The 27,471-nt window shown below is 52.1% G+C and overlaps 1 protein-coding gene across 2 annotated transcripts in view; it reads left to right on the top strand.

Annotated features, from left to right (window-relative positions):
* ADCY5 (adenylate cyclase 5) overlaps nucleotides 1–27,471 on the top strand; it is a 155,902-nt gene that overhangs the window by 113,402 nt on the left and 15,029 nt on the right. For both annotated transcript variants that reach the window (XM_068980889.1, XM_068980882.1), the window contains exons 8-15: nucleotides 965–1,105; nucleotides 5,905–5,927; nucleotides 7,308–7,452; nucleotides 8,656–8,753; nucleotides 12,381–12,468; nucleotides 21,892–22,008; nucleotides 22,431–22,595; nucleotides 26,142–26,317. In XM_068980889.1, the coding sequence (XP_068836990.1) occupies nucleotides 965–1,105; nucleotides 5,905–5,927; nucleotides 7,308–7,452; nucleotides 8,656–8,753; nucleotides 12,381–12,468; nucleotides 21,892–22,008; nucleotides 22,431–22,595; nucleotides 26,142–26,317 (953 nt within the window). The remainder of the gene's footprint in view (nucleotides 1–964; nucleotides 1,106–5,904; nucleotides 5,928–7,307; nucleotides 7,453–8,655; nucleotides 8,754–12,380; nucleotides 12,469–21,891; nucleotides 22,009–22,430; nucleotides 22,596–26,141; nucleotides 26,318–27,471) is intronic.

The raw sequence follows: 27,471 nt of genomic DNA, 5'->3' as shown, positions 1-27,471 counted from the left end.
GGTACTTTGGGGAAAGTGCCTTGTGGCTTAATTGACTCATTTTAAAGCATTTGCTTATTGTTTGGCTGGAGTATAAATGAACTGAAATCCTCCCAGGCCCTCCTCCCACACCCTTCCTCTCCGCTGGGCCCACAGGCCTCCTCATCCTGCCCCACCTAGGATAAAGGCTTACCCTCTGCCCTACATTCTCTGTGTCTTGGTTCTTCTAGCTTGACAAGTGGTCCAGAAAAGATGAAATGGGACAACCCCCAACCCTAGCCCCAGCCCAGAGCAGTGTCTGCGGAAGCAGGCTGTATCTCGCCCCTCTGCCTCCCTGATCTGAGCGGCTGCCTTCCTAGGCTCAGGGATGGAGAAAAGGGGAAGGCCACCCAGGTCCCCCCAGGACCTCTGCAGCCCTCCACCTCGAGTTCGTTTGGATGGATAAACAGATAGATTGTGGTTGGCACACGTAGAGCTGGCTAAGGCCCCGTCTGGGTATCGGTACAATGCATGTCACCCCTTGAACCTCACGTTCTAATGACCCAAACCTCCCGAAGCTGCCTCTGAGCAGCAGGACCTATTCTACTATTCACTGTGCGAGAACAAGCCTGTTTTGGGGTAGAAATTGGAATCTCGGGTTTCCTCTCCCTCCATCACCCCCAGGCACTTTCAGACCCAGGCTCTAACATTCTGTGCCAATGACGGACGCTCCCACACCCCATGGCTTCCCAACAAGATCAACCTCATCATCCTGTCCAGCTGCTCCCGCCTGAGGCTCACAGCCCACAGCCAGGGCTGGTCTGGGGAGTTTGGAGGGACTTAGGATGCTTTCTTGGGTGCACTTCAGGGCGCAGGCTGTGCAGAGAAGGAAGAGGCCTCTGCCGTAACTCCTACTTGCCCAGGCACTGGGAGGAATGAAACTCTTTGCGTGGGCTCGCCCGACAGGCCCTGTCCATGGGCTGATGCCTTTCTGTTGCTCTCCCAGAAAGAAGAAAAGGCCATGATTGCCAAGATGAACCGCCAGAGAACCAACTCCATCGGGCACAACCCGCCTCACTGGGGGGCCGAGCGCCCCTTCTATAACCACCTGGGTGGCAACCAGGTGTCCAAGGAGATGAAGCGGATGGTGAGTGGCTGGCGGGGCAGCGTGTGAACCGTACTCTCCAGGGCTGGGGTCCCCTGTGGGTGAGGGGACTGGCCAAGAGAACCTGGGGAGCCACAGGAGGAAATGTCGGAAAGGGGTTCACCCTGACTTGGAACCAGGAGCCAGAGCACCTAACTCCCAGCCCTGGGCTTTCTCTGTGGGCCCCACCGTCTCTTGGCATGCTGGATTTGACTTTGGAGCAGAGTGGCAATGCCCCTTCCCCCTACCCCCTTGTCAGAGCTTGCTGGTGCAGGCTGGACTCAGGGTCCCAGAGTCTCCAGGGGTCTCTTGGAACTGTCTGAGGAACCCTGGTGAGTTAGGTGGGCACCAGCTTTTCAGACACCTTCCAGCATCTGGTACATTTCCCAGACCGCTGAAAGATATACTCTGGCTCAGTCACCCAGAAAAAAATCCCAGTGCTTTTTGGCTGGTGCCAGGAGATGGTCTTTTTGTTCTCGGGGCTGAGAAACACCCTGCTAATTCCAGTCTCCCTGTGAGGCCAGGTGGACTGAGTGCAGGCTGAGTGAGCCAAGGCTGTGGTAGAGGCGCTGCCTCCATCTCAAGGGACCCTGCCTGCCTCGGGGGACAGACCCCCTAAGCCGCCCCTGCACACACCTCGGACAGCTAATTCAGGAGGTGCTGCCAGGGTTCTATCAGTGAGGCCAGAAGGAAACATCAGAGGGTGGGAAGAAGAGGGAGCGGGGTGACAGGAAGTCGCTTTCAGCAGCAGTGTTTTCTTTCTTTGTTCCTGAGAGCTTAGCTTCTACATCTGAACACACTCCTCAGCTCAACGGCAGCCTGATTCCAAGGCAGGAGTTGCCCACCCTGAGAGAGGGAAAGGGGTGTGTGTGTGTGTGTGTGTGTGTGTGTCCACTTAGTTCCCACAGATTCTGATAAAGGAAAGCGTGGCATCCCACCCACACTAGGATCCCCACGTTGGGATCTGTGGCTCAGACTGGGTTTACGTTGCAGCTGCAGTGACTAGAGACTCTGAGAGTCCAGTTGAGTTGGCAGACAGATCCAGGGGTCTGAGGGAGGGGACAGTCTGGGGACCAGTCATTCTGCTCCTTGCCAGCTAGCCAGTAGCAGATGACGAACTTTTAACGAAAATGCACAAAGGTAAAAAAGTGAATTGAGTCAGGGCCACCATTTTAACTTTTGACGGTAAAGAGGCAACTTACAGGACACCAAGGTTATAATATAATATGGGCTTCCCTGGTGGCGCAGAGGTTAAAGCATCTGCCTGCAATGCGGGAGACCTAGGTTCAATCCCTGGGTCCGGAAGATTCCCCGGAGAAGGAAATGGCAACCCACTTCAGTATTCTTGCCTGGAGAATCCCATGGACAGAGAAGCCTGGTAGGCTACAGTCCAAGAGGTCGCAAAGAGTCGGACATGACTGAGCGACTTCACTTTCACTTTCTTCACTTTCAAGGTTATAATATAAGGCACAGAGTGGAGGAGGGCTGGCCTCTAGCCTCAGGGCTTTGAACTTGGAACTGGTAGTTCCTCCCAGGCTCCAGGCACCACTCCAGCTTCCTCCAGGCCCCTCGCAAAGCAATTGCTGGACCTTCTCATTCTCACCCTGATTCTTTAACCATCCTCTGCAGACTCTGTACCGCATGACCAGCATGGCCAAGAGGCGAAAGAGAGGGTGAGAGGCGGAAGACTGAGAACAGGATGCAAAGAGGGAAGCTCTCAGGCAGGTGGGGGGAAGGAGAAGCACAGGGGAGCAGGAAGACTGGAGAGAGAGGACAGGGAGGGCAAGGGGGAGAGAGATCTGGGAGAACAGAGAGGAAAGCGATGCGGTGGGACAGAGGTGAGGATGGAGACCCGCCAGCAGGCACGAAGGGTGCCTGCTGTCCGTTCTCTGTTTAAAAGTCTTCGGAAAGGTTTTTCTCTAGTGATGTTTGGTATAAGTAGACTCTTCAGTTATTTCAGAGTCTCAGAGGAGCCAGTTTGGACTATAAGCACCTATTTGGCAGACACATTAATCATTGTTAGGACAAGAAGCCTTGGAAGAATTAGCAAAAGGGCCGTAATTGGGAAACAGTCTCAGGGGAGACTGGCTGCCGGAAAGGTTCCTCGTGTTGTTAATTGCTTTGCCCAGAGGGGAGGAAATGGAAAGTGAGCAGAAGAAAAGTGTTGAGGACACCCCTGTAGGAGGAGAGAAGAGGTTCCCCACCCGCCTCCTTGCTGGGCAGAGTCACCCACGGGGCCAGCATCGAAGTACCATCTCCTGGGCCCCTGCCTGCCCAGAGTGTCCTGTCTGGAATACCACTGGCTTTGGGTGTTAAAACCTGCCCAGAAACCCTGGAGAAAGATACCCAAAAAGAGCTTCTTCTCGGACTTTCACTGAAGATGGGGTGGAGGGTGGGAATTAGATTAAGCAGTGACCGAGAGCACTTAGAGGGTAGTAACTAGCAGTCAGAAGCTTCCTTCTTTAAATCTTGATCCATCTTTTACCCAGCTTGTAAGGCATAGTGAGGAGCTGCACTGCTTTAGGCCTGTGTCGTAAAGTCTCTAAGGTTATTTATTAATACACAGGTTGGCAGGGGAGTGTGTAAGGTGAGGGCTCGGGGAGCAGACAGAAACCTGGGCTGAGCTGCTACGCAGAAGTGCGGAGGCAGAATTGCAGGAGCCCATCCGAGGGCCCTCCTCCCGGGGCGGAGTCCGCTGGCCTGCGGGTTGCTTCTGTGTTTGTCTGTTTTTGCCATTCCAGGGCTTCCTGGTGGCAAGCGGGCTCTTTGTTGGGGCGCACAGGCTTTCTCTAGCTGTGGCTCCTGGGTTTTTGGTCGTGGTGCACGGGCTTCTCTTGTTATAGGCTCTGGAGCGTGCAGGCTCTGAGGTTACGGCAGGAAGGCTTAGTTTCCCCAAGGCAAGTGGGATCTTAGTCCCCTGACCAGGGGTCACACCCGCATCCTCTGCACTGGAAGGCGGATTCTCAACCACGGGACCACCAGGGGAGCCCCTGGCTTGTGTTCTCAGAGGCCCTTTGCTGTGGTTCATCCACCAAAGTGTTTTCCGACAGTCGTCTCCTCACCACTCCAAGCCAGCACTCAGGGAGCCTAGAGCGGACGCAGCCCCCAACAGCAGCCCATACAAATGACCAAAGGAATGCTGGAGAAAGTCAGAGACAGGTTTCTTAGAAACATTTCAGCTCTAGTTCTGAGCTGTAGAGACCAGTATAGGCATAACGTGGCTTGGACGTCCTCTGAGTAAAACTGTTGCTGGCCCCTGTGGTGGAGGTGAGCAGGCCAGCCCTGCACCGTGGCCTGTGGGGAGTGGGCCTTGTGCCCTGAGGGGTCCCGCCTGCCCCCAGATGGGGCACTCACCTGAGTGACCCCGGCTCCTCCAGCCTCGAGCAGGGACGGTGTGGTGGGCCAGATCCTGTAGCTGGGACGGAGGGCTTGGAGGTTCTCAGAGGACAAGGAGAAGGGAAGGCCACCATCGGGCAGCCCGGGAGGCAGTCAGAGCCTACGGTCGGGCCCTTGGATGTGGCACTAGGGGCTGCAAAGGCCCCTGAGGCACAGACACCTCAGTTCCCATGGGCCCCACGTTTATTCAGAGCCGGGAAGCTCTGACTCCTGGAGAACAACATAAGTCCCCCTCCTCAGTGGAAATGAAGAGAGGTGTGTTCCTCTGGGGTTTGGGCCCCCTGACATTTACCAGCCCCCTGTCTGCCCAGCAGTATGTTCCACACGGGATCACAGGGACAGGAGGTCACCCTCTGCCCTTGTCCTGGCGACCTGAAGCTGCCTGCCCTGGGTGCTTATGCCTCCCGCCCTGCCTCCCGAGTCCCACCCCTCCCTCCCTTCCGTCACAGTCAGACCCTGACACACCGCTATCCTTTGTGGACTTTGTGATGGACTCTAGGTAGGGCCTTGAGTTTGGTAACTCGTAGGGGCCCCCCCTCCCACCCTCACCTCTGCCCTATGTGAGTGAACTTCAGAACAGCAGTCAAAGCAGGGCAGGTTTGACTACAGGTATCTCACCTCCTGGGTCCCCAGCCACCCCCAGCCTATCAGGAACACAGATTCTCAGATACCAGAAAAGCTGTTTCAGGTGACCAGAGTTTCATTTTCTTAAGCTCAAAACATGTGAACTCCCAGATTCTCTGTGTGCTTGGCAGTGGTGGGAGGTGAGTGTCCATGAGCTGTGTGTGCATGGGTGTGCACAGGCATGTGGGGACTCACTGACTTAGCAGTTTCTCTTATTTCCATCTAAGTAGGTGGAAGAATTGAGAGGGTACCCACCAAGCCCCTGGTGGCTCAGATGGTAACGAGTCTGCCTGCAACGCAGGAGACATGGGTTCGATCCCTGGGCAGGAAGATCCCCTGGAGAAGGGACTGGCTACCCGTTCCCTTGCCTGGAGAATCCCATGGACAGAGAAGCCTGGTGGGCTACAGTCCATGGGGTCACAAAGAGTCAGACTCAACTGAGCAAGTAACACATATATACCACCAAGCCCATGGTCCAGGAGGAAAGTGACGGGAGGTTTGGAGAAAGACAAGGAATCAGGTGTGGGGACCGGAAGAGCTCAGACACGTGGATCTTGCCAGTGGAGGAAGTGAAATCACAGTGCACCCCCAGTGTCTAGCACGGAGCCTGTCCCAACCCCAGCTGTGTTTGCCAAATGAAGGAAGGAGCGGACGGCCGAGTACAGTGCTTTCTGTGTCCAAGCTCTGGGTGAACTGTGGACAGAGGATGAGCTGCAGCCTCCCTGTCTTCATCCCCTCTGTTCTCACTCTCCTCTCCTCCTCTCTCCATCCCTCTTTTTCAGGGCTTTGAAGACCCCAAGGACAAGTGAGTCACGTGCCCTCCTTCAATCCTGCTCCTCGGTCTGGGGGCTGTCTCCAAGCTGCCTGGAGCTCGGTTTCTCTGCTCTATAGAGGATGAGCCCAGGACACGCAGTCTTGGCTACAAGTGAACAGAGCCCATTGCGCCTGAGAAACCAGCAGCCCTGGAGCCCAGGCCCCCGTAGAGAGGCTGGGTCTTGGTATCGCCCATTTATAATCTCCACTCCACACACACACGTGCACAAATACAACTACACACACACACACACACACACACACTCTGCATGTGTACACACACACACACACACACACACACACACACACACGCAGCTCCCAGGATGGGGAGGGCCTTAAACATTGGCCGCCATCTCCTGGCCATACCCCAGCGACCTGAGGGAGTATCCCCTTCTCTCTCCTCCACTCCCCTGTCTCTGGGGCTGTCAGAAATCCCACTCAAGGACTGGGCTTCACTCTAGAAGTAGAGTGTTTAGTTCAACACCAAAAGATTGTGCAACATGTTTCCCATAGTGTCCCCAGAGTCAGGCGAGAGCAGCCAGGAGGCTCCCAGGCCTTGCGGCAGAGGTCTTGCCTTCTGGTCTCAGCCTTTGATTTCAGGATGATGGTACAGCGAAAGAGTGAAGAGCAGAGATTGTTACCTGCAAGGGAAAAAACAAACCTTTGATGATAATTCATACTATCATTATCATATATAACATATATGGGCTTCCCAGGTGGTGCTAGTGGTAAAGAAAACCCGCCTGCCAATCCAGGAGATGTAAGAGACACAGGTTCGACCCCTGGGTTGGGAAGGTCCCCTGAAGAAGGGCATGGCAACCCACTCCAGTATTCTTGCCTGAAGAATCCCATGGACAGAGGAGCCTGGTGGGCTACATGTTTTATCATTTATCGTATAATAATATATACACCAATAGAGTTAGAAAATCCAGGGGGGCTTCCCTGGTGGTTCAGATGGTAAAGAGTCTGCCCACAATGCAGGAGACCTGGCTTCAATCCCTGGCTCGGGAAGATCCCCTGGAGAAGGGGATGGCAACCCACTCCATTATTCTTGCCTGGAGAATCCCATGGACAGAGGAGTCTGTCAGGCTACAGCCCATGGGGTTGCAAAGAGTTGGACACTACTGAGCGACTAACGCTTTCATTTTCACTATGGTCAGTGAAGCCCCCACAGCCCACGGGGCAGCTTTCTGCGCATGTAAGCACCTAGGCTTCTGGCTGGCCTGGTGTCACTCTCAACTTCCCACCCCCTAATCAGGGTTGATCCAGCCCCTCGGGTGGCTCTGGGTACTGGGGCTGAGCCGGCAGTCCCCTGGTGGTAGCGCCCCCTGGTGGTAAGCCTGCCTTGTGTCTGCGGTTCCTTGCTCACCAGGAATGCCCAGGAAAGTTCGAACCCTGAGGATGAAGTGGATGAATTTCTGGGCCGTGCCATTGATGCCAGGAGCATCGACAGGCTGCGGTCTGAACATGTTCGCAAGTTCCTCTTGACCTTCAGGGAGCCTGACTTAGAGAAGAAGGTACAGCGCCCCATGTGGGAAGGAGGGGCCCCAGGAAGAATCAGGACCACAGGGAGGGGGTAGGAGCAACAAGCTGGCTCCCTTCCCACTGCCCTTACCATGGAAAGAGTGCCTCTTTGCCACCTCCATTTCCCCAGCTCTGACGCTGTCCTAACCAGGAAATGGGGCTTTTAGGGAGACTTTCTTGGTGGAAAAAGGTAAATCTTAATTTCTTGGTGCCTCAGTTTCCTTATCTGGAAAAGGGATATTCGGCATACCTACTTCATAGTGTCAGTGAGGATTAAACAAGTCCATGTGTGTAAAACACATGAAACAGTATCTGCCACATAGTAGATGTTCAGTAAATATTGCTGTGTGTATTATTGTTATTATCATTATAATGACAAATGGACTATCAGCTGCCTTTGGCACACTGGAACCTCAAAGTATTTGAGTTGGAAGGGATGTTCAAGAGCTCTTAAAGCTCAGAGTAGTTGGGTGACTTGCCCTAGGCCACCCAGTGAGGTGGTGACAGAGCCAGAAGCAGACAGAGCAGGTCCAGGGCCTCAGCTACACGTCACAGGGTCTCCCTTGTGTTTGGGCAGCATGGGATCGTATGAACGCATGATCGTGGCCAAGTAAGGCACACCAGATCAGGAGGGGGAAGCTATGAGAAGGCAGCTTAGTCTGCTTACCAGCATAAATGGAACTGACTCATGCACTACCCTCTCTCTGCCAGCACAGCCATTCTTCCAGCTGGTTGATGTCATGGGAGGGGTGGGAGCTGGGAGTTAGGACCTTGGAGATGAATTCTGTGACTCTTGACAAGTCGCCTGGCTTCTCTGAGTCCCAGCATGCTCATCTCTGACACAGAAACAGCAGCAGTCCTGTGCCTGTTTCCTGGGGCTCTTATGAGGATGTGCGGTGGTGCCTGCAGGCTCCGGCACATGTCCTAGTGTGTAGGTGGTGCTCAGGAACGTGTGCCATGATCGTTATGGATCACTCCCGTGGTGACCCAGCCTGCAGAGTTTCTGGTTTAACATAGTTCCCCACGGCCACCACAGTGTGGTGAGTGGACTGATTCCTTGAGCTCTGAGGCCAGTGCTGTCTTGACCTGGCCTTCCAGGTGTCGGGAGTGGACAGTCCCGGCTGTGTCTGGGGTGAAGGGGGTTGGAGCAGACTGGCCGGGTGACTCCGCCCCTCCCCCTGTCCATGTCCTCTCAGTACTCCAAGCAAGTGGATGACCGATTCGGTGCCTACGTGGCATGTGCCTCGCTCGTCTTCCTCTTCATCTGCTTTGTCCAGATCACCATCGTGCCCCAGTGAGTACCTCGTCCCTTCCAGGCAACTGCTTCTGGCTGTAGGGGCTCCAGGGGCAAAGAAGAGGTCATAGGAGATCAGAGCGGGGTGGGATCTGAGCTGAGTTTGCTCAGATAGGAGAGAAGTCTCCAGATGTGTGCTCAGGGGAACACGGAAGCTGAGGTCTGCCTCCTCCCAGATGGGGAGGCAAAGTGCTCTTTGTGGGGAACTTCTATCTGGGCCCAGGCCAGCGCATGGGACACCCCTTCTCTCCACTTCATCCTCTCATCCTGTTTTAACACAGACCACTGTTGCCCACTGAATCACCCAAAGTATTCACCAGGTTGGTTTCTGTGTGACCTTTGGTTCTTGCAAAAAGTCAATACATCTTTAAAAGAGAAAGGCTGAACTTCCCTAGTGGTCCAGTAGTTAAGATTCTGTGCTTCCAACGCAGGGGGTGCGGGTTGAATTTGGACTGCTGTTTGGACTAAGGTCCCACATGCTATGCCGCACAGCCAAAACAAAAAATAAATAAATTTTTTTAAGATAAGGGTTTTCTGCTACTCTGGATATTTCAAAGACTGGGTCTCAGATTCTGAAGGCTTCTCTCAAAGAGATGTACCTGAACTCTTCTGAGGACTGGCCGTGTCCTGAGAGAGGCCTGTGTCTTCTGAGGGAGCCACTTGGAATTGGGCTGAAATGAAGTGTTTGTTAGCTAGTCGATCACTGCAGACTCACAGATAAGTGAGAAAGATAACCGCTCCACATATGTATTCATGTATGTGTATATATATGCATATGTATGCATATTTACACATCTTTTACTTTTCATTATGCAACATTTCAAGTATACAGAAAAGTAATTAATGTAATCAACACCCACCCCATTGGTAGAACTGTTGTTAATATTTTACAAATTTTGCTTCATCTGCTTTTTTCTGATTTTTTAAAATTGAAGTATAGTCAATTCAGAATGATATGTTAGTTTCAGGTGCATTTCTGATTTTTTAAGGTAAATTTTAGACACAGGGACATTGTGCCCCTGATAAAACATCAATCTACACCTGTTTTAAGGGCATTTTGCTTTTTAACCACCATGCCTCCTATACCAAACAAAACTAACCCCAGTTCCTCTGCAGTCATCTAATACCAAGTCTATGTTCAAATCTCCAAAATCATACACCTAAATGTCTTCTGCTCCGAATTTATTCATAGCCAGGATCTACTCAAGAGTCACTGGTTGCATTTGGTTATGTCTCATAAATCTAAACATCTAGAAGTGTCCCCTCACCCCAACACCTTCTGTTTTCATTTTGATATAATTACAGACTTATAGAGGGGTTGAAAAAGTACTCTGGAGGGTTTCTGTACATCCCTCATCTAGTTTCTCCTAATGTTGACAACCCACGTGACTGTAGTACGGTAGTCAGAGTCAGGAAGTCAGCATTGCAGCGATACTATGACTAACCTACAGGCTATATTCTCATTTCATCAGCATTCCCCCAAACGGCCTTTTTGTGTTCTAGGCGCTGGGCCAGGACCCCACATTTAACCGCTGTATCTCCTTGGTCCCTTCCAGTCTGTGATGCTTCCTCCGCCTTTACTGATCCTTCGTGGCCTTGGCACTTTTGTTCAGTATAGCTTGCCTGACAAATCCCATGGACAGAGGAGCCTGGTAGGCTGCAGTCCATGGGGTCGCTAGGAGTTGGACACAACTGAGCAACTTCACTTTCACTTTTCACTTTCATGCATTGGAGAAGGAAATGGCAACCCACCCCAGTGTTCTTGCCTGGAGAATCCCAGGAACGGGGAAGCCTGATGGGCTGCCGTCTATGGGGTCGCACAGAGTCGGACACAACTGAAGCGACTTAGCAGCAGCAGCAGCAGCAGCTAATTAACGTGTAAAATGTCTTGGGCTTCCCTGGTGGTCCACTGGTTAAGACTGTATGCTTCCAATGCAAGGGGCCCAGGGTTCAATCCCTGATCTGAGAACTAAGCTCCTACAAGCTGCAAGCAGCCAAAAAAAAAACAAAAAACTTTTTTTAATGTGTAGAATGTCTCGATTTAGAATGTCTCAATTTAGATTTGTCTGATGTTTCCTCATGATTCGATGGAGGTTATTTTTGACAAGAATCCCACAGAAGTGTCCTCAGTGCATCATATGGGGAGGTGCACGGCATCATGGTGTCTTATTACTCAGTGCTTTTTATTTTTTAATGGTGCTCATTGTTGGAGATGGCCCTTGCGTTTGTGTTTGCCATGACCCTATAAGAATACTGCAGGTGAAAACCAGACACCAACAGCCAGCTGCTCCCTGGTTAGGCAGCTGGTGCCTGTTGTCCCCTGCACTGAGGCCGTGCAGAGCTGGTGTGATTGTGGGTCTTTACGGTGCAGGACCTACATTCAGTAATGAAATGGAGCTATAGGTATAGTTAGCAACCTAGACTTCCTGTCCCATTGCAGCTGAGAGACCCCTTCGCTTGGGTGCCTCCTTGCTTATCTGCCTCCTTGCTGCTTCTCTCTCTCCGCAGCGTGGCTTGGGGCTGGGATTTTGCAGATCCCTGCTCTGCCAGCAGCGGCTTCACTCCCTCCTGGCCTCAGCTCCGAGCTGCTAAGGCGTGGACAGAGGTCATTCTCTGGCTGTCCTCTCTCCAGGGAAGGCTTAAAAGCTACTTTAAAGGTCTTTCTTTCCCTCTGAAGAGAGTTCTCTCTCCCTGTTCTATTTGTTTAAGGCAGATAAGTGCTGGCTCCGGGGAGAGCCTGGAACAAAGACACCTCCCTGGAGGTGTCCACCTGCCTTCTGTGTCCCCCACTTGCCTCTGACCTGTGGACAACGCCTGGCATCTCAGGCCATCTCACTCCCTGAAAGGGAGGAGTGTCTGAGGCCTCCTGTGGTTGGTGGAGAGTGCTGTGCCTCGGCCAGCCCCTGCCCCAGGAGAGCCGTGGCAGGCCCCAGATGGAAAGTCATCTGCAGTTCTCTCGTGCGAGGATTCTGGCTCCTGGTGAACATTAAGCTCACCTGTGATCTGCTCCTGTAAGGAGGGACTGTGGAGAGCCCGGCGGGTTTTATGACTTTTGTTGAGCTGGGTGGGAGTAGGGGAATAGAAACTGAACAGGACTTGTTGTGCAGCCTGACAGTGGGCACAGGTTTAGGGACTATGCCCTCCAAAGGGACATGTCACTACTGTTTCTCAGAGTGGCTGGTTGGGTTGTTGACAAATGCATTTCTATAAATGATGGCCATTTATCAAATCAATGTTCCGTTTTCAGAGTTACTTGCCAAGCCATGAGTGACTACCTGGAGGGAACAACCAGGTGATTTTTAAAATGGGTCCTTCCAGTTTAAAGAAAGTGAGTTTATGGATAGCTAAGAATTAGGTAAAACATCGAGCAGGTGTCACCAGTTCTCCATTCGGCCCCCCTGTGGGCTGTGCTCCCCCAGGAAAGTGACAGGACCAAGAGGAAGGGCAGGAGCCAGACCATTATGGAGGAGGGTCCTAGATCGGCTCACAAGGCTCTAATCTCCCCGCGGTGAGTCAGGGGCCAGGCACCAAAGACTGGGCAGTGGGTGCAGGAGAAATGGAGCAAGCTCTGCTTCCTTCGCAGGGCCTCTCAGAGCCCTAGAATTCCCACCTCCTCTCTCCTTCCAGCTCCGTGTTCATGTTGAGTTTCTACCTGACCTGTTTCCTGCTGCTGGCCTTGGTGGTGTTTGTGTCCGTGATCTATTCTTGCGTGAAGGTGAGTCCAGTTTACACTTGAGCCCCAGTTGCCTTCTCCCCTCCCTTCCCAGCCCTCTGATAAGCTCCCCACGCTGGAGCTGGAGGGTCACGCCCGGGACCCAGGTGCCTGAAGCTGGATCATACCTCTTGATGGGCATTGGCAGCAAGCCAGACTGCAGGGGCCATAGTTTGTCTGGGGGTGCTTATTTGTACAGGTGGTTTCAGTTAGCCTTTGCCCATCTCTGCAACAAGAAGATACTATTGCCACCTATTCCATCTCTCCCCTGGGTATCAGATGGGCCGAAGGAAGGGCGCCTAGCACAAAGCCGAGAACAGAGCGATGGTCACTAAATACCTGCTGAAAGAATGGGTGAAAGAGATCACGCCTCTTCTGGGTTCCAGTGTGCCCCAGAGATGGCCCTGGAGGAGGCCTTAGAGATGATGGCTTTTGAGCTGCCCATCATACAGCCAAGAGGGAGATCCAGAGTGGTCCATTGTTTCAGACGAGGCCACATGGCTAGGGATACGGATGTGAGGCCCTGCTCTGGGTTTTCTCCCATGTCTCCTCTTAGGCATGCCGTGTCGCCATCCAAGCTGTGTCCTTTGAGGACACACAGGTCATTAGGGTCAGTCGTAGGAATCAGTCAGGTTCCCATTTGCCTTGCCCACCAAACCTCTTCCTCGGTTCTTTCCCACTGGTTTAAGAATTCCCTGGGCTTCCCTGGTGGCTCAGAGGGTAAAGCTTCTGCCTATAACGCGGGAGACCTGGGTTTGATTCCTGGGTCGGGAAGATCCCCCGGAGAAGGAAATGGGAACCCACTCTAGTACTCTTGCCTGGAAAATCCCATGGACGGAGGAGCCTGGTAGGCTACAGTCCATGGGGTTGCAAAGAGTCGGACACGACTGAGCGACTTCACTTTCACTAAGACTTCCATGATGGGCCAGTCTGATTCTAGAAAGCACTCTATCCCGGCAGGGACAAGCCCTGGCCAGCTTGTGCTGTAACCATTTCTCTGCTCCTCCTGGACACTCACTTGGAGCCAAGCCCCTTGGGGCCTCAGGCCCTGCCACCACTCCCCACACCCTCGACAGGGGGGACCATGTTCTCCTTCCTGGGGAGTTGGGCCTCTGTCACCTCCGAAGTCCTCTTTCTCCCTCCACCCTCCAGAGTCCTTCATGGGGCTGTTCACTGTTTCATCACCTGATGGTCAATATCGTGAAGGACTGATTGTCAGAACCGGAAGGACCTTACCACCATCTGGTGTGCTACAGCCCTGCCCTGAGTGGGTTCAGAGAGAGGCAGGGCTGGCCAGGCTGACTTGGCAAATTGAGCTGGGTGCTCAGCCTGTTGCTATGCTGCAAGGTAGGGGTTAATCCTGGCTCCCTGCCTCTCCACCAGCTCCTTCCCTGAGGCTACAACCTTGCTCCTGCTCTGTGTTCAGTCCCTCTTGCCTTTTGGTCTTGCTGTGGGCAAGCCTGCCTCCCCCGAACCTGTTTGTCCCCCTCCGTGGACAGTCCCACTTTCTCCATCTCATGCCCGTAAAAGCACACCGTATATTCACAAGAGCCAAAAGGTGGAAACAGCCCAGGTGTCCATCAGCAGATGAATGAATAGGCAAAGTGCTATATCCATACAGTGGAGTATTATTCTACCGTGGAAGGACGGAATTCTGAAACACGCGACAGCATGGATGAACCCTGAAGACACTGCGCTAAGTGAAGGAAGCCAAACACAGAATGACAGATATTACATGATGCCGCTTATCTGAAGTATCTAGAATAGACAAATTTGCAGAAACAGAGTGTAGACCAGAGGGCACCAGGGGCTCGGGGAGAGAGTGTGAAGAGCTGCTGTTTACTGGGTTCAGAGTTTCTGTTTGGAGTGATGAAAGGGTTTGGGAAATAGAAGTGCTGGCTTCACGGCATTGTGCAGGTAATTCATGCCACTGACACGGACACTTAAAAATGGTTAAACTGGCGAATTTTATGTTATATATGCTTCACCACAATAAAACAACCTTAAAAAATAAAGCATGCCATAGCTAAAAGGGCCTCTTAAACATTCTTTTGCTGAATGCTCAAAAAAGAATCTTTCCTTCTTTTAAGTTATAAACTGAAGCAAAGTCATTGTTCATTTGAGGAGCTTAATGAGCCTATTCAAATCAGAATCAAAGTTTTGTTCACAGTTTTTAAACCGGAACCTAGATTTATCTCTTTTCTGTTAGCTGCTATGGTAAATCGGAGCTACACTGAATTCATTTGGTTTGTGTTCCCTGTTTTGAGTGTGTATCTGCTGGGGTTTTGGGGAGAGGCGGGGTGGGGGGTAGACGGGGGGACAGGCCCATTCCCCCACCTGCCCTGCCACGTTGAGTTAGTTCTCTGGTCCCGTGAATTCTTTTTGCCACTGCCGGAGATGATTTATAAACGTCTTCCCCGCCTCCTTGTGTTTTATTGAATCTACCTATCTCATGAATTCTTTTTGCCACTGCCGGAGATGATTTATAAACGTCTTCCCCGCCTCCTTGTGTTTTACTGAATCCACCTATTTTGTAGTCAGTGTCACACTCCGTCAGCTTGCTCTCAATTCCTCCATCCAGCTCGGGGATTTTCTCTCTGCTCTGAGGCCTCAGTTTCCCTGGGGGTGGGGGGTGGTTGGAACACTTGCATCCCCACCTCCGCCTCCCCACACCCTTCCTCCAGGGGAGCCTGATTCTTCCGTCTTGCAGATGTAGAGTTTCTATAAAGAGTGTGTTTAGAAAAAAAGTACTCTGTGACTTATCAAGCCTGAAACCTGCTGATCTCGGCCAAGAAGCAAATAGACTCTAATACCCATCTTGGGGTCCTGGCTGCATCTGTCTCTCACAAGCCTCTGATAATCCATCTTCTCAGCATTTATCCACTTTCTGTAAAGTAGACCCCAACCTGTGCAATGGTCTGTAGTATGAACTCCTCTTCCAGTTAATCTTCCAGTTAATCTTCTCTCTTCGTGTTATACATGAACTGCACAGTAAGATGTGCAGCGGGTTAAGTCTCCCCTTTGGTGTCTCTGCAGCAGGGCAGGTTGGCCCTTCCTTCACCCCCACACTGCCTGCAGCCTGACTGACTGAAAGTTGATTATATCACCTTCTCAGGTATTGCCATGAAGCTGATTGAACTGGAATTTTCAGTGTCATTCTGTTTTTTTCTGTGAAAAGATTTGCCAGAACTCATACATTTTTCATCTTATTCCCGCAGTTTCTCCCATGTCATGGCCAGCGGTGTTCCGATGAGATACAGCAGTTCCTAAGTCACCCCCGCCCGCAGTGGGCTCCTCAGACCCAGAGCCAGGTGGTTCTGTCAGACATGGTCTCTTTCTATGTCTCATTTACTTTTCCGTTTCCCCGAAACAACTTGGACTTGGATGATTTCTTAAATCATCCATATTTTATTCTTTTTGAAGAGAGAAACATGAAGAAAGTGTAGTCTGAGTCAGTTGACATAGTCTTCTTAGCCATCTGTCTGGGAGCAATTCCCGGGTCCTTTCTATTGGAAGGTTTTTCTGAAATGTGCTGCTCACCAAGGGTTCTGAGTGTGTTTTCATCTCGGGCCTGTGTGATCTCTTCCTGACATGGCTTGGTCCAGATCACACACACACCTAGATTTCTCAGCAAGACTAATTTGGAGCCTTGATCTTCCTCTTGTCCCAAAGTCCTGGTCTCTCTGCCCTCTGGAGCTCCTCTGCCTGGGGTACCTTGTCCTGAGGCGCGTCCCCTGAGCGCCTCTTTCTGGTGAGGCTGTTAGAGGGCTGTGTGGACACCCAGACACTCCAGTCCTTTCTCCCCTTGGCGTTGATGCTGACCTGGGCCCCAGAGCTGCTCAGAGAAAATCATGCTAAATCCCTCTTTGCATCACACGTGGTCCACAGACTTAGAGATTCTCAGATTGGAAGGTTCCCAAACAGTGAGGCAGTCCAGACAACCACCTGAGCCTGGAACCCCTTCGCAATAATCCTGCGAGATCCAGGCCAGCCTCTGCTGGGTCCCCTCCAGGGGCACAAGCCTGTTATATCTCCTGAGTGCAGCCCCTTCCGTTTTTGGCCAGCTCTGCCTGGCCCATCCAGAGAAGGCAATGGCAGCCCACTCCAGTACTCTTGCCTGGAAAATCCCACGGACTGAGGAACCTGGTGGGCTGCAGTCCATGGGGTCGCAAAGAGTCGGACACGACTGAGCAACTTCACTTTCACTTTTCACTTTCATGCATTGGAGAAGGAAATGGCAACCCACTCCAGTGTTCTTGCCTGGAGAATCCCAGGGATGGGGGAGCCTGGTGGGCTGCCTTCTATGGGGTCACACAGAGTCAGACACAACTGAAGCGACTTAGCAGCAGCAGCCTGCTCCCTCAGTCTCCCCATCCCTCTGTCCCGTCATCATCCAGTGAAGGGGCCGTGGCCTGCCCCCGACAGCACTGGCACTTTTGCCAATGCCACCACCCAAGTGGGTGGAAGAGTGTGCCTCCCTTCTGTTCCTACACTTGATCAGGATCCCCTGTTTCTCCTGTGGCTCCTCGGCATGTTCTCTCTCAGAAGGCCAAACTCTGCTTTCCTGCAGTTTGGGAGCCGAGTACAGATAGGCCCAGAAGGCATATCTGACCAGAGCTTCCTATAGGCCCTTGTCTGCCCTGTGCAGTCACCAAAAAGCCCCCTGTCCCTCTCCCTGAAGCCTGAATGTGGCCAAGCCCCACCTTGCCAGCTCTCCTTCCTACCGCTCCACCCTGACTCCTGCCCACAGCTTCTAAAGTAAGGTCTTACTCCACCGCCTGTACCTCTTGCCTCCCAGTACCTTGTCCTGTGACCACAGCAGAATCCCACACTCACGTTTCCAGATGCTTGGGCTTGCACTCTGTCTACTAGAAGAGGGTGTGCTGCTGCTGGGCACAGTTCATCTAGGGGTGGAGAACTCTTCATGCCAGGAAGCAGACCTTAGGTTCCTCCCATGGCTTTTCAGTCCGGCTGACTCGGGTCTAGAGCCCAGCTGTGCCACCTTGCCTGGCCTTTCCCAAACCTTGAAGGAAGCTTTTATTATATTCGCTTTGCAGATGAGAAGAATGAGGCTCCGAGTGGTTAGACAGCTTCCCCTAGATCCCAGAGCTAGGAAGTGGGGTTGTTGTTGGTGTTTAGTTGCTAAGTCGTGTCCAACTCTTTGCAACCTCATGGACTGTAGCCTGCCAGGCTCACTGTCCATGGGATTCTCCAGGCAAGAATACTGGAGTGGGCTGCCATTTCCTTCTCCAGTGTATCTTTCTGACCCAGGGATCGAACCCACGTTTCCTAAATTGGCAGACAGATTCTTTAGCATTGTGCCATCAGGGAAGCCAGGAAATGGGATAGCTGGTTTTAAACCCAGATGGTTCTTGACTCCAGAGCCCACAAACCCTTCCCCTCCTTTGTTAATACGTTAATATGTCTTTGTTAATATGTCCAACTGGCCCCTGAAAGGCCAGGTGATGAGAGCAGTGGTGTGTCACCTGGTCACTGTCTGCCTGCTTTGTTCTGAAATTTTTGTATCTTAAAAAAATTTTTTTTCTGAAGCAGGAGCCACTGCTTCTATTATTAGCTCCTTGTCAGAAAGTCTGTCTTCTTAAATGTTCTACTGTCAGATTGCATCCAGATTTCATTCCTGGATACCCTGGCCCCACATCACAGTAAGGGAAGCAGGACCCCAGGGAGGTCATTGATTTGCCTGGAGACTTTCAGAGAGGCCAGGACCAAAGCTGCCCCTCACCCAGTCATGGTTTATTAATTGTGTCACCATTCCCATTTTTCAAGTTGAATTGATTTGAATTAATCAGATTGGGAATGTACTGGATGGGAAATTTTTTTAATTGATTCTTTTCCTGAGCTCTGCTGGTGAACAGGCATTGAGCAATTGGTTTGCACAGACACAATCATTCTGCCAGACAAATGCCCTCCAGGATCTGTTTGCAGCTATAGGGCAGCCCCACGAGGAGATTCTACTCCAGGTGAAGAATCTTATTGTTTACACTAGGGTTAGTACAGGTAGGATTTCAGGTCAACACACAGGGGAACTTTTTATTACAGGAGATGAGATATTCCATAAACCTTTGCCAGGCCAGGATGTCAAATCTTCTGCAGACTTCAAAAAAGCAGCAATTCCTGGGTTCCTGCTGAGATTTAAAGTTAAGAGAAGATCTTTTGAAATGGTGACAAGGAAAATTGGTTTGTAACGAGGCAATGCACTGAGGTGATCATTCTTTAGCTGTTACAAGTTTATTCCTGGTGGTTTTGTTTAGTAGCCTGCAGTTCTTCTCTTGGCCTCTGGGTGGCCCCCATGGGGCCCCTGGTCTCAGGTTCACCAGGAAGCCTTTGCACATAGTGTTCCCCAACCACCTTTCTGGACATGAGTTTGAGCAAACTCCAGGAGATACCGAAGGACAGAGGGAGGGTCGGACACGACTTAGAGATTGAGCAACCACCACCACCACCTTCTATGGGCTTCCCTGGCAGGTTAGTGGTAAAGAACTTGCCTGCAATGCAAGAGACGTGGGTCTGATCCCTGGGTCAGGAAGATACCCTGGAGAAGTAAATGGCAACCCACTCTAGTATTCATGCTTGGGAAATCCCATGGACAGAGGATCCTGGCAGGCTACAGTCCATGAGGGTGCAAAAGAGTCGGACATGACTTAGCAACTAAACAACAACACAGCCACCTTCTGTAAAGGCTTTAGCATCTAGTAATAACTTGCCTAAATCAGTCATTACACTGGTAATGAAAGAAGCCATTCAATTGATGGATAGGGTGATCATAACTGAAATGGTTTAAGCACCATGGGGGATGGGAGGATGAAATGGCAAAATTTTAAGCAGGCAAAGATTAGAAACCATCTGTCATACCGTTTCAGAGTAAGTGCCTCATGCTACTGCCAAAACACTTTACACAGCTGTGAAACCAAAAATTCCTTTAATGAGAAACAAGGACTTTTGTTCTTATTGGCAACATAGCTCTTTAAAATGCAAATATTAACTAAATTTTCTACTGAATTTAACAGCTTTCAAAGCACTTTCAAATGCATCATTTCACTGGGTCTTCATGACCACCCTAGAATATCCACTACCCAGGAAAGTAGATATTCCCTGTTTACCAATAAGGAAACTGGGACTCTAAGATCTTAATGACTTTCCCAGGATTACACAGTAAGAGGCTGAGCAGGAATTTTTAAAATTAGCACTTTTTTGAGATACAATTCACGTACTGAAAAATTCTCCTTTATAAAGGGGAGCTTCTAGCTTATTCACAAAAGTCTGCAACTATCACCACTAATTCCAGAATATTGTCATCATCCCCCAAAGAAACCCTTCACCTGTTAGGAGTCACTCCTCCTTCCCTGTTCCTCTCATCTGCTAGCAACCTCAAATCTATTTCCTGTTTCTATGAATTTGCCTGTTCTGGGCATTTTGTGTAAATGGTATAATACAATGTGTGGCCTTTTGAAACTGGCTTCTTTCACATGACATATCTCCAGGTTTGTTCATCTTGTTCCATAAAACAGCACTTCATTCCTTCATCTGCGACCAAATAATATTCCATCATGTAGACCTGCTACATTTGGTTTATTCCTTCATCAGTTGATGGACATCTGGGTAATTTCCACTTTCAGGCTATTAATGTTACTCTAAACATTTGCATATGAAGTTTTATATGGACTTATGTTTTCAGTTCTCTTGGGTATGTACCTAAGAGTATAAAAGAGTGGGTTCAGTCAGAGTTCAGATTACCCTCCAAAGGAAGTGTTTTCTCAGAAAAAAAAAACCACAAACTCAATGCTCCACGAACACAGCTGAGAGGCACCCCTGCTTGGCACATGAAGTTCAAGGTCTTCACCACTCAGCCTAGAGCCCAAGTGGGTTGCAAGCCTCCGTCCCTGCTACAGTCCTTCTATGTGGTCCCTTCTTCCCCTCTGCTGAATAGGAAATGGACTTGCTGGTAAGGTAGAGGGAGATTTGGAGTGAAAGGGATATACAGCTTCCCTACATGCATACTTAGCCCAAAGCCCAAGACTCGGGGTTAAGCAGGGCACTTTCTTGGCGTCAAGAACAGTGGAGGGTCTGAGAGTTGGTTCTATGCTTGTTGCTCTTTCACAGATGCTAGCAGAAGTCACCAGACTCCTGGGTCAGGGACAAGAGACTTTTACTTGTGGCATAGCAAGCACTTCAAGCGTCAGCATATTTGTTTTGGTTTGCCAAAGGCCCATGGGGGCAACCTGATGGGCCCATGTGGAACTACATGTAGCGAGGTTGGGTCACAGCTGAGGACCGCTGGACCAAGGGCCTGGCACTTGCTGGCCTTAAACACTGCAGCGCATGAGCCAATCTCCTCCACACTGGGAATGAGCAGTCATTTCATGGCCACACTGTGTGTCCTCACCTACTTAGCTGCCTGTGTTGCTCTCTGTAACAGTGGGCGGCTAAGCTTTGCATCCAGCATGCTCAGTCAGAATGTGCAGGTGTGCTCAGGGCCACCCAGGAAAAGCCACGCCCAGAACCCAGGCCTCTGGGTGCTTTTCCACCAGCTTCCTCTGCCTGTAGGGGTTTCCGTGGGACACCTGGCATGCTTGAAAATCAGCCTACCGGGAGGCATGAAGGTGAGTGGGGTGAGAGGAGCAGGTCCACCACTTTGCTTTTCTGGGTCTGCCAACTTCTTTGGGTTGCTTAGGAGATGAAGAGGACGTGGTGGCCAAGGCCAGTTGTATCAGATTTGGTAGACCCAACCATTTAATTACCAAAACTGCAGTGGGTCTTTGAGTGGACATACAGTGTGTGTAGTTGAAGGAAATATAGGGAGGGTTAGGTGAGGGAAATGGCAGACCCATGGGCGTCCTGCTGAAAAAACTCAATTCATGTGACCGGGGCGCCACCCTCTGCTCCCAGGCTGCTCTGCCACGTTACACATGCCCGTCCCCTTCCTCCAGATGCCAGGCTGTCCCTGAGCCCTCAGATCCACAGCTCCCTGCTTCGTCCCAGAAACCCTCTGGCCCTCCTCGGAAAGTTCTGGGCCCTCCATGACTCTGTGACTGCTGCCTCCTGCCGCTCCCTGAATGTAACTCTAAGGGGCTGAGCATTCACACAGTGGATACATGGGCTTTTCCTCTGCTTCCATGTTGGGGTGAAGGTGGCATCTTTCCTTTTGTCCATCCTCTCTCACCTGTGAGTGCCTCAGGTGGACTCCTCCTGGCCTCCTGCAGAATCTAGCTGTTGTTGGCCTGGAAGCAGAGGTTGGAGGCTCACACACAGGGAGGGGGGTCAGGAAAGCTTTCATGGTTCTGCTGGCGACAGACAAAGAGGGGGAGAGCCTCCACTGCCTCCTCTGTGGCGGTATGTGGAGTCCACTGAATTCTGTTTTGTCTCTCTCTCTCTCTCTCTCTCTCCCTCCCTCTGCCCCTGGGACAGCTCTTCCCGGCCCCGCTGCAGACCCTCTCCAGGAAGATCGTGAGGTCCAAGATGAACAGCACCCTGGTGGGGGTGTTCACCATTACCCTCGTGTTCCTGTCGGCTTTCGTCAACATGGTGGGTGGCTCCACGCCCCCCAGCATCTCCCAGCCCACTGGAGCCCTGAACCCCACGAGCACCGGCTGGGAGGAGACTCCCCCCAGACCCTGGGGTTCTCCCTCCCTGGAAACTCTTATTTGGGTCTCACCTCAGGCCTGGGATCAGATTTAGCTCCTAAAGCCTCTCGCACAGCCTTTAGTCCTCACTCTCTAGGACAGAGGACCAGAAAGGCTCGCAGAAGTGCACTCTCAAGGGAGGGTTATGAGCCCTGCCCTGGGTAGTTGGGCAAGTCTTGCCTGTTCCTCGGCCTCTTCCATGCTCATCTCCTGCCCTGGTCAGGGTCAGACCTCACCCAAAACCATGGGGCATGGGTGCTTGCTGCCTGTGGAGACGGGCTGCCCTGGTCTGGCCCCATGGGCTGAGCCTCTCCTCCCCCACAGTTCACGTGCAACTCCAAGGACCTGTTTGGCTGCCTGGGGGACGAGCACAACATCAGTGCCAGTCAGGTCAACGCGTGCCACGTGGTGGAGTCGGCCGTCAACTACAGTCTGGGCGATGAGCAGGGCTTCTGCGGCAGCTCCTGGCCCAACTGCAACTTCCCCGAGGTACTGGGCAGGGTGGGGTAGGATGCAGATGGGGACCCGCCACCAGCCCTTTCCACCCTCAACTACTCTGACGGACAGTCAGGGGCCCTCAGGCTCACTGCCATTCCAGAAAACTCCTTCCCCCGAAGTCTATCTCACTCTATGCCAGACACCAGTGAGCAAGGCCAACCTCCCTGTATAATATTAACAACAATAATAGCATAGCTGTTGCTTATAGGGCGCTTACCATGTGCCAGACACAGTGCTAAGAACTTCACATTTACTCATTTAGTCCTCAGAGCAACCCTGTGACAAAGATGCTATTATTAGCTCCTTTATACAGATGAAATTGAGGCACAGAGAGGTTAAATAACATGCCTTAAGGTCACACAGTTAGCAAGTGGCAGAACCAGAGCTCCCACCCAGGTCACCTGACTTCAGAATTGTTGCTCTTAACCTGAAGGCAGAGATGTTTCTGGACCCTCAGCCTCAGCAGCATACCCCCATGCTGCCCTGGGTGGCCTGCCTGACCCCTTTGCTGTAAGTCAGAGTGGAGGGGAGCAAAAGGAACTATATCCTAAACCAGCCCTACCACCTGCCTCACCCATTCAAAGTACAGTTCAGCAGCTTTTAGAGTGTTGCTGGGTTGGGTTCTCCCACTAACTCACTAGGGCTTCCCTGGTGGCTCAGCTGGTAAAGAATCTGCCTGCAATGCAAGGAGAACTGGGTTCAACCCCTGAGTTGGGAAGATCCCCTGGAGAAGGGAATGTCAACCCATTCCAGTATTCTTGCCTGGAAAATTCCATGAACTGAGGAGCCTGGTGGGCTGCAGTCCATGGGGTGGCAAAGAGTTGGACACGACTGAGTGACTAACACACTTAGTATATTCACAGCTTGTGCAGCCATCATTATAATGGAATTGTACAGCATTTTTGTCACCCCAAAATGAAATCGTGTACCTACAGATCATTGGGTTTAAAAATTCGGTGTCAAGAACCCTTAGCAGCATGGTATTCTGAGTGCTGCGCCACCCTGCTGGGCTTCCTCAGGGAGCCATTCTGCAGAGAGCAGCAGGATCAGGCTTCCAGCCCAGCGCAGCCAGCGCGTCGCCTCCCAGCACTGGCCACTCCCACAACCTGACTCCCAACCAGGGCGCCCGTGAAATCTAAGATGATGGCAGTTTTTGCCCTTTTCTGGGGAGGAAGCCAATGCCTTCAGCCAACACCCAAAGGGCCCATGACTCATAAGAAGGCTCCAAGACAGCAGTGAGGGCCCCTGGGGATGGTCACAGTGCTGGCCTCCTTACCTGTCCCAGGGAAGGGAACTGATCCACTCCCCCTGTATGGATGGGACGAGGGAGACTCAGTGAGAGGTAGGGCTCCCCCGTGCCGGTGTCACCCGGACCACTGGTCCCTGGGCCCCACCATGCACTCACTCTGCCCTGGAAGCCATGCTCCAGCGCCTGCCTTGGCTCTCCACCCCTCCCCTCTCACATCTGGCCTTGGCTCTCCACCCCTCCCCTCGCACATCTGGCCTTGGCTCTCCACCCCTCCCCTCGCACATCTGGCCTTGGCTCTCCACCCCTCCCCTCGCACATCTGGCCTTGGCTCTCCACCCCTCCCCTCTCACATCTGGCCTTGGCTCTCCACCCCTCCCCTCTCACATCTGGCCTTGGCTCTCCACCCCTCCCCTCGCACATCTGGCCTTGGCTCTCCACCCCTCCCCTCGCACATCTGGCCTTGGCTCTCCACCCCTCCCCTCTCACATCTGGCCTTGGCTCTCCACCCCTCCCCTCGCACATCTGGCCTTGGCTCTCCACCCCTCCCCTCGCACATCTGGCTGACAGCCTCTAGGAGCTGCTGCCTGAGGGCTGTTGGTTGGAAGCCGAGGCTGTTTTTGATCTTGCACATGTCCCTTGGTGGCTGCTTCATGGGTGAGCAGGGGAACAAAGTGATGGCAGGGCCTGTCCTGGTTCCTCATTTGTGGGAGATGGTTGATCACAGCCTTCAGCTCTCACCAGCCTGACCTGTTTCGGGCCCTCAGATCCCAGGCCTCACCAGCTGCAGACCCCTCAGGCTGACCCCACCCCACAAGTGTTGTTCTGATTCAGCAATTCAGCAACTCCTCAGAGACCTGGATGGACCTCAGTATTAAGCTTTGGCCTTGTCTGGGCCCAGGGTCTGAATGGGCCTCCAGGCTGGTGCTTTGTCCCCCTCCCCACCCCCCGAGAACAGAATTATTATCCTCGAGGCTGATGTGTCTGGGTGTGCCTGCCCTACTCCTTCCTCTGCCCCTTTCCTGCTGGTGAGTTGAAGCAAGTCCCTTCCTCCTCCAGTCACCAGGGGCTACCCTCACTTCCAGCCACCAATACTTGGCCTCCATCCCAAGGCAGAGGCAGCAGTGAGTCGCTTTGCCTGACGCAAAAATAGTGATGCTAAATTTAAAAGAAAGAGCAAAATAATAGATGCTGACTGTCTTGGATTGATATCAGGGGACAACAGAACAGAAATTGACCTCTGAGATGGCCTGGTTTGGCCCCTTGGACAACTGTCCGAGGCTCTGAGGCCAGAAGGGATTCCCCCAAAGTGCAGGGGGAGGCACAGCCCCTCATCTGAACTTTTCAGATGAGATATGCTGTGGGCTGCAAGGTTTTCAGCGTTTAAAAGCTTCTCTCACACCTCGGTGCAATCTGGGCAGCACCTGATAATGAAACACAGAAATATTTCTGCAGCAAAATGTACGACTAGTCACAGGAAGCAGGACAAAGCTGATACTTCACATCACATCAGTAGATCCGTTTGGCCACCAAATAAGGCAGTTCAGACGTTGCCACCACATCAGTTATGAAAACACTTTCAGTTCTCAGGACTCTGAATTTAAAGTTGCAGATCCAGGGCTGGAGCCTGCACTTTCACAGTTATGGAGGGCATCACACACTGGGGCAGGGGGCGTCATATCATTGTTAATCATCACAGTAAGCCCACAAGAAAAGACTTTGCATGCAGGGAGACAAGCTTAGGGGCTTCCCTGCTGGCTAAGATGGTAAAGAATCTGCCTGCAGGGCAGGAGACCTGGGTTCGATCCCTAGGTAGGGAAGATCCCCTGGAGAAGGAAAAGGCTACCTATACCAGTATTTTGGCCTGACTGTATAGTCCATGGGGTCACAAAGAGTCGGACACAACTGAGCGACTTGCACTTTCAACAAGCTTAGAGAGGCTGAATAAATGGCCAAAGTCACACAAACAGTCCATAATGAATCAGGGCTGAAGCTCAAATTTGCCTGAGCTGGAAGCCCTGCTCTAACCATTGGGCACCACTGCTGGAACTGGTGATATTTATCCTGCCAGCCCCATCTCCTGGTTTCTACCCAGGGCCATTCACGTCAGAGTATAAGTTGCATCAGCACAAACATCCCCAGACCCGGTTTCACCTGAGATCAACTCAGACTGGAGAGAGGCTGCGGGGGGGAAGGGGGGCGGGCGGGGCCCGAGGGAGGGCGGGGCCCGGGGAGGGGGCGGGGCCCGAGGAGGGGGGCCGGGCGCTCAAGTGGCCGCCCTCTCTCCGCAGTACTTCACCTACAGCGTGCTGCTCAGCCTGCTGGCCTGCTCCGTGTTCCTGCAGATCAGCTGCATCGGGAAGCTGGTGCTCATGCTGGCCATCGAGCTCATCTACGTGCTCGTCGTTGAGGTGCCCGGTGTCACGCTCTTTGACAATGCCGACCTACTGGTCACGGCCAACGCCATGTAGGTGGCACCCGCCTGGGACCCCAAATGGGGTCTGGAGCATTGCAGAGAGACAGGGAAAACGGAAGACTGGGGCCGCAGGGGGCTTCCAGAGGAGTGTCCTTTTGCTCCCAGCTCTGACCACCTAGGCAAAAACAGCAGAGTGTCTTTTTTCTTTCCCCTCATCCCTCTCCCAGTGATGAGGGTGGCCTCAGGGCTACTAGGTCCCCTGTGCTGCCTCCAGACTCTTACTCAGTCCTGACTTCAGGCTTCAGTGATTCGTTCCTCATCTGTCCCAGGCAGTCTTTGATGAGCTATCTTCACCTCACTGCCCTTGCAACCACAGGCCCAGAGGGGTCAAGGTTCAATAGAGCTGGAAAGCAAGGTGCGTGGGAGCAAAGGAACAGCCTCGTTGTCTGTGGGCATTTGTCCTGCCTTAAGCCAGACAACTGGACATACTTTATCCCTTTCATCCTTATGGCAACTCAGCAAAGTAGACAGGGCCTCCCTGGACAGTTGGGTAGTTTGTGCACTGCTCAAAGGCTCCTGACTGTGATGGTGAGCAGCCAAGAGGTGGCACGAATGAAGATTGTGCCCCGGGCATTCTAGCTGGCAGTCAGCCTAGCCAAATAGTGACAGATGTCAGATGTCCCAGGGAGGTGGCTCTGAGGGGAAAGAGCGCTGATTTGGGGTCGAATTGAGTTTGAATCTCAGCTTCAGACACATATTTGGCTATTTTTCCTGAATCTCCCATTATTTTTTCCCCGTAGAGTGGAAATAATAATACCTACAGTAGTAATACGTGTGTAAAGTGCCTGATAACAGTACCCCTTTCTTCCCATTACCATCTCTGCCCCCACCCCCCAACACACACATCAGGAAGTGCAAAACGTGAGAGCTGACAGATATGTGTCCCTTGAGAAAATGCAGCAAACCGTGCTTCCTCTGAGTTAGAGGAAGGGCTTCATTCATCCATCTACCCAGTCACTCAGAAATATTTACGGAGCGCCTGCCCTGTTCCAGGCACCGAGCTTGGCAGTGGAGGTACAGTCATGGATAACGTCGGCCACAACTCCAGTGTCAGAAATGATGTCACCTTCTTGTGCAGAGAACGTCACCTGAGAAAATGAAGATGTTCACTTTCATGCACTGGAGAAGGACCTGGCAACCCACTC

Source organism: Capricornis sumatraensis, chromosome 1 (assembly GCF_032405125.1).
Source record: "Capricornis sumatraensis isolate serow.1 chromosome 1, serow.2, whole genome shotgun sequence".
In the NCBI taxonomy this organism is placed as follows: Eukaryota; Metazoa; Chordata; class Mammalia; order Artiodactyla; family Bovidae; genus Capricornis; species Capricornis sumatraensis.
The sequence above is the reverse complement of the archived record's forward strand: the minus strand, read 5'-3'. Positions and strand labels throughout refer to the sequence as shown.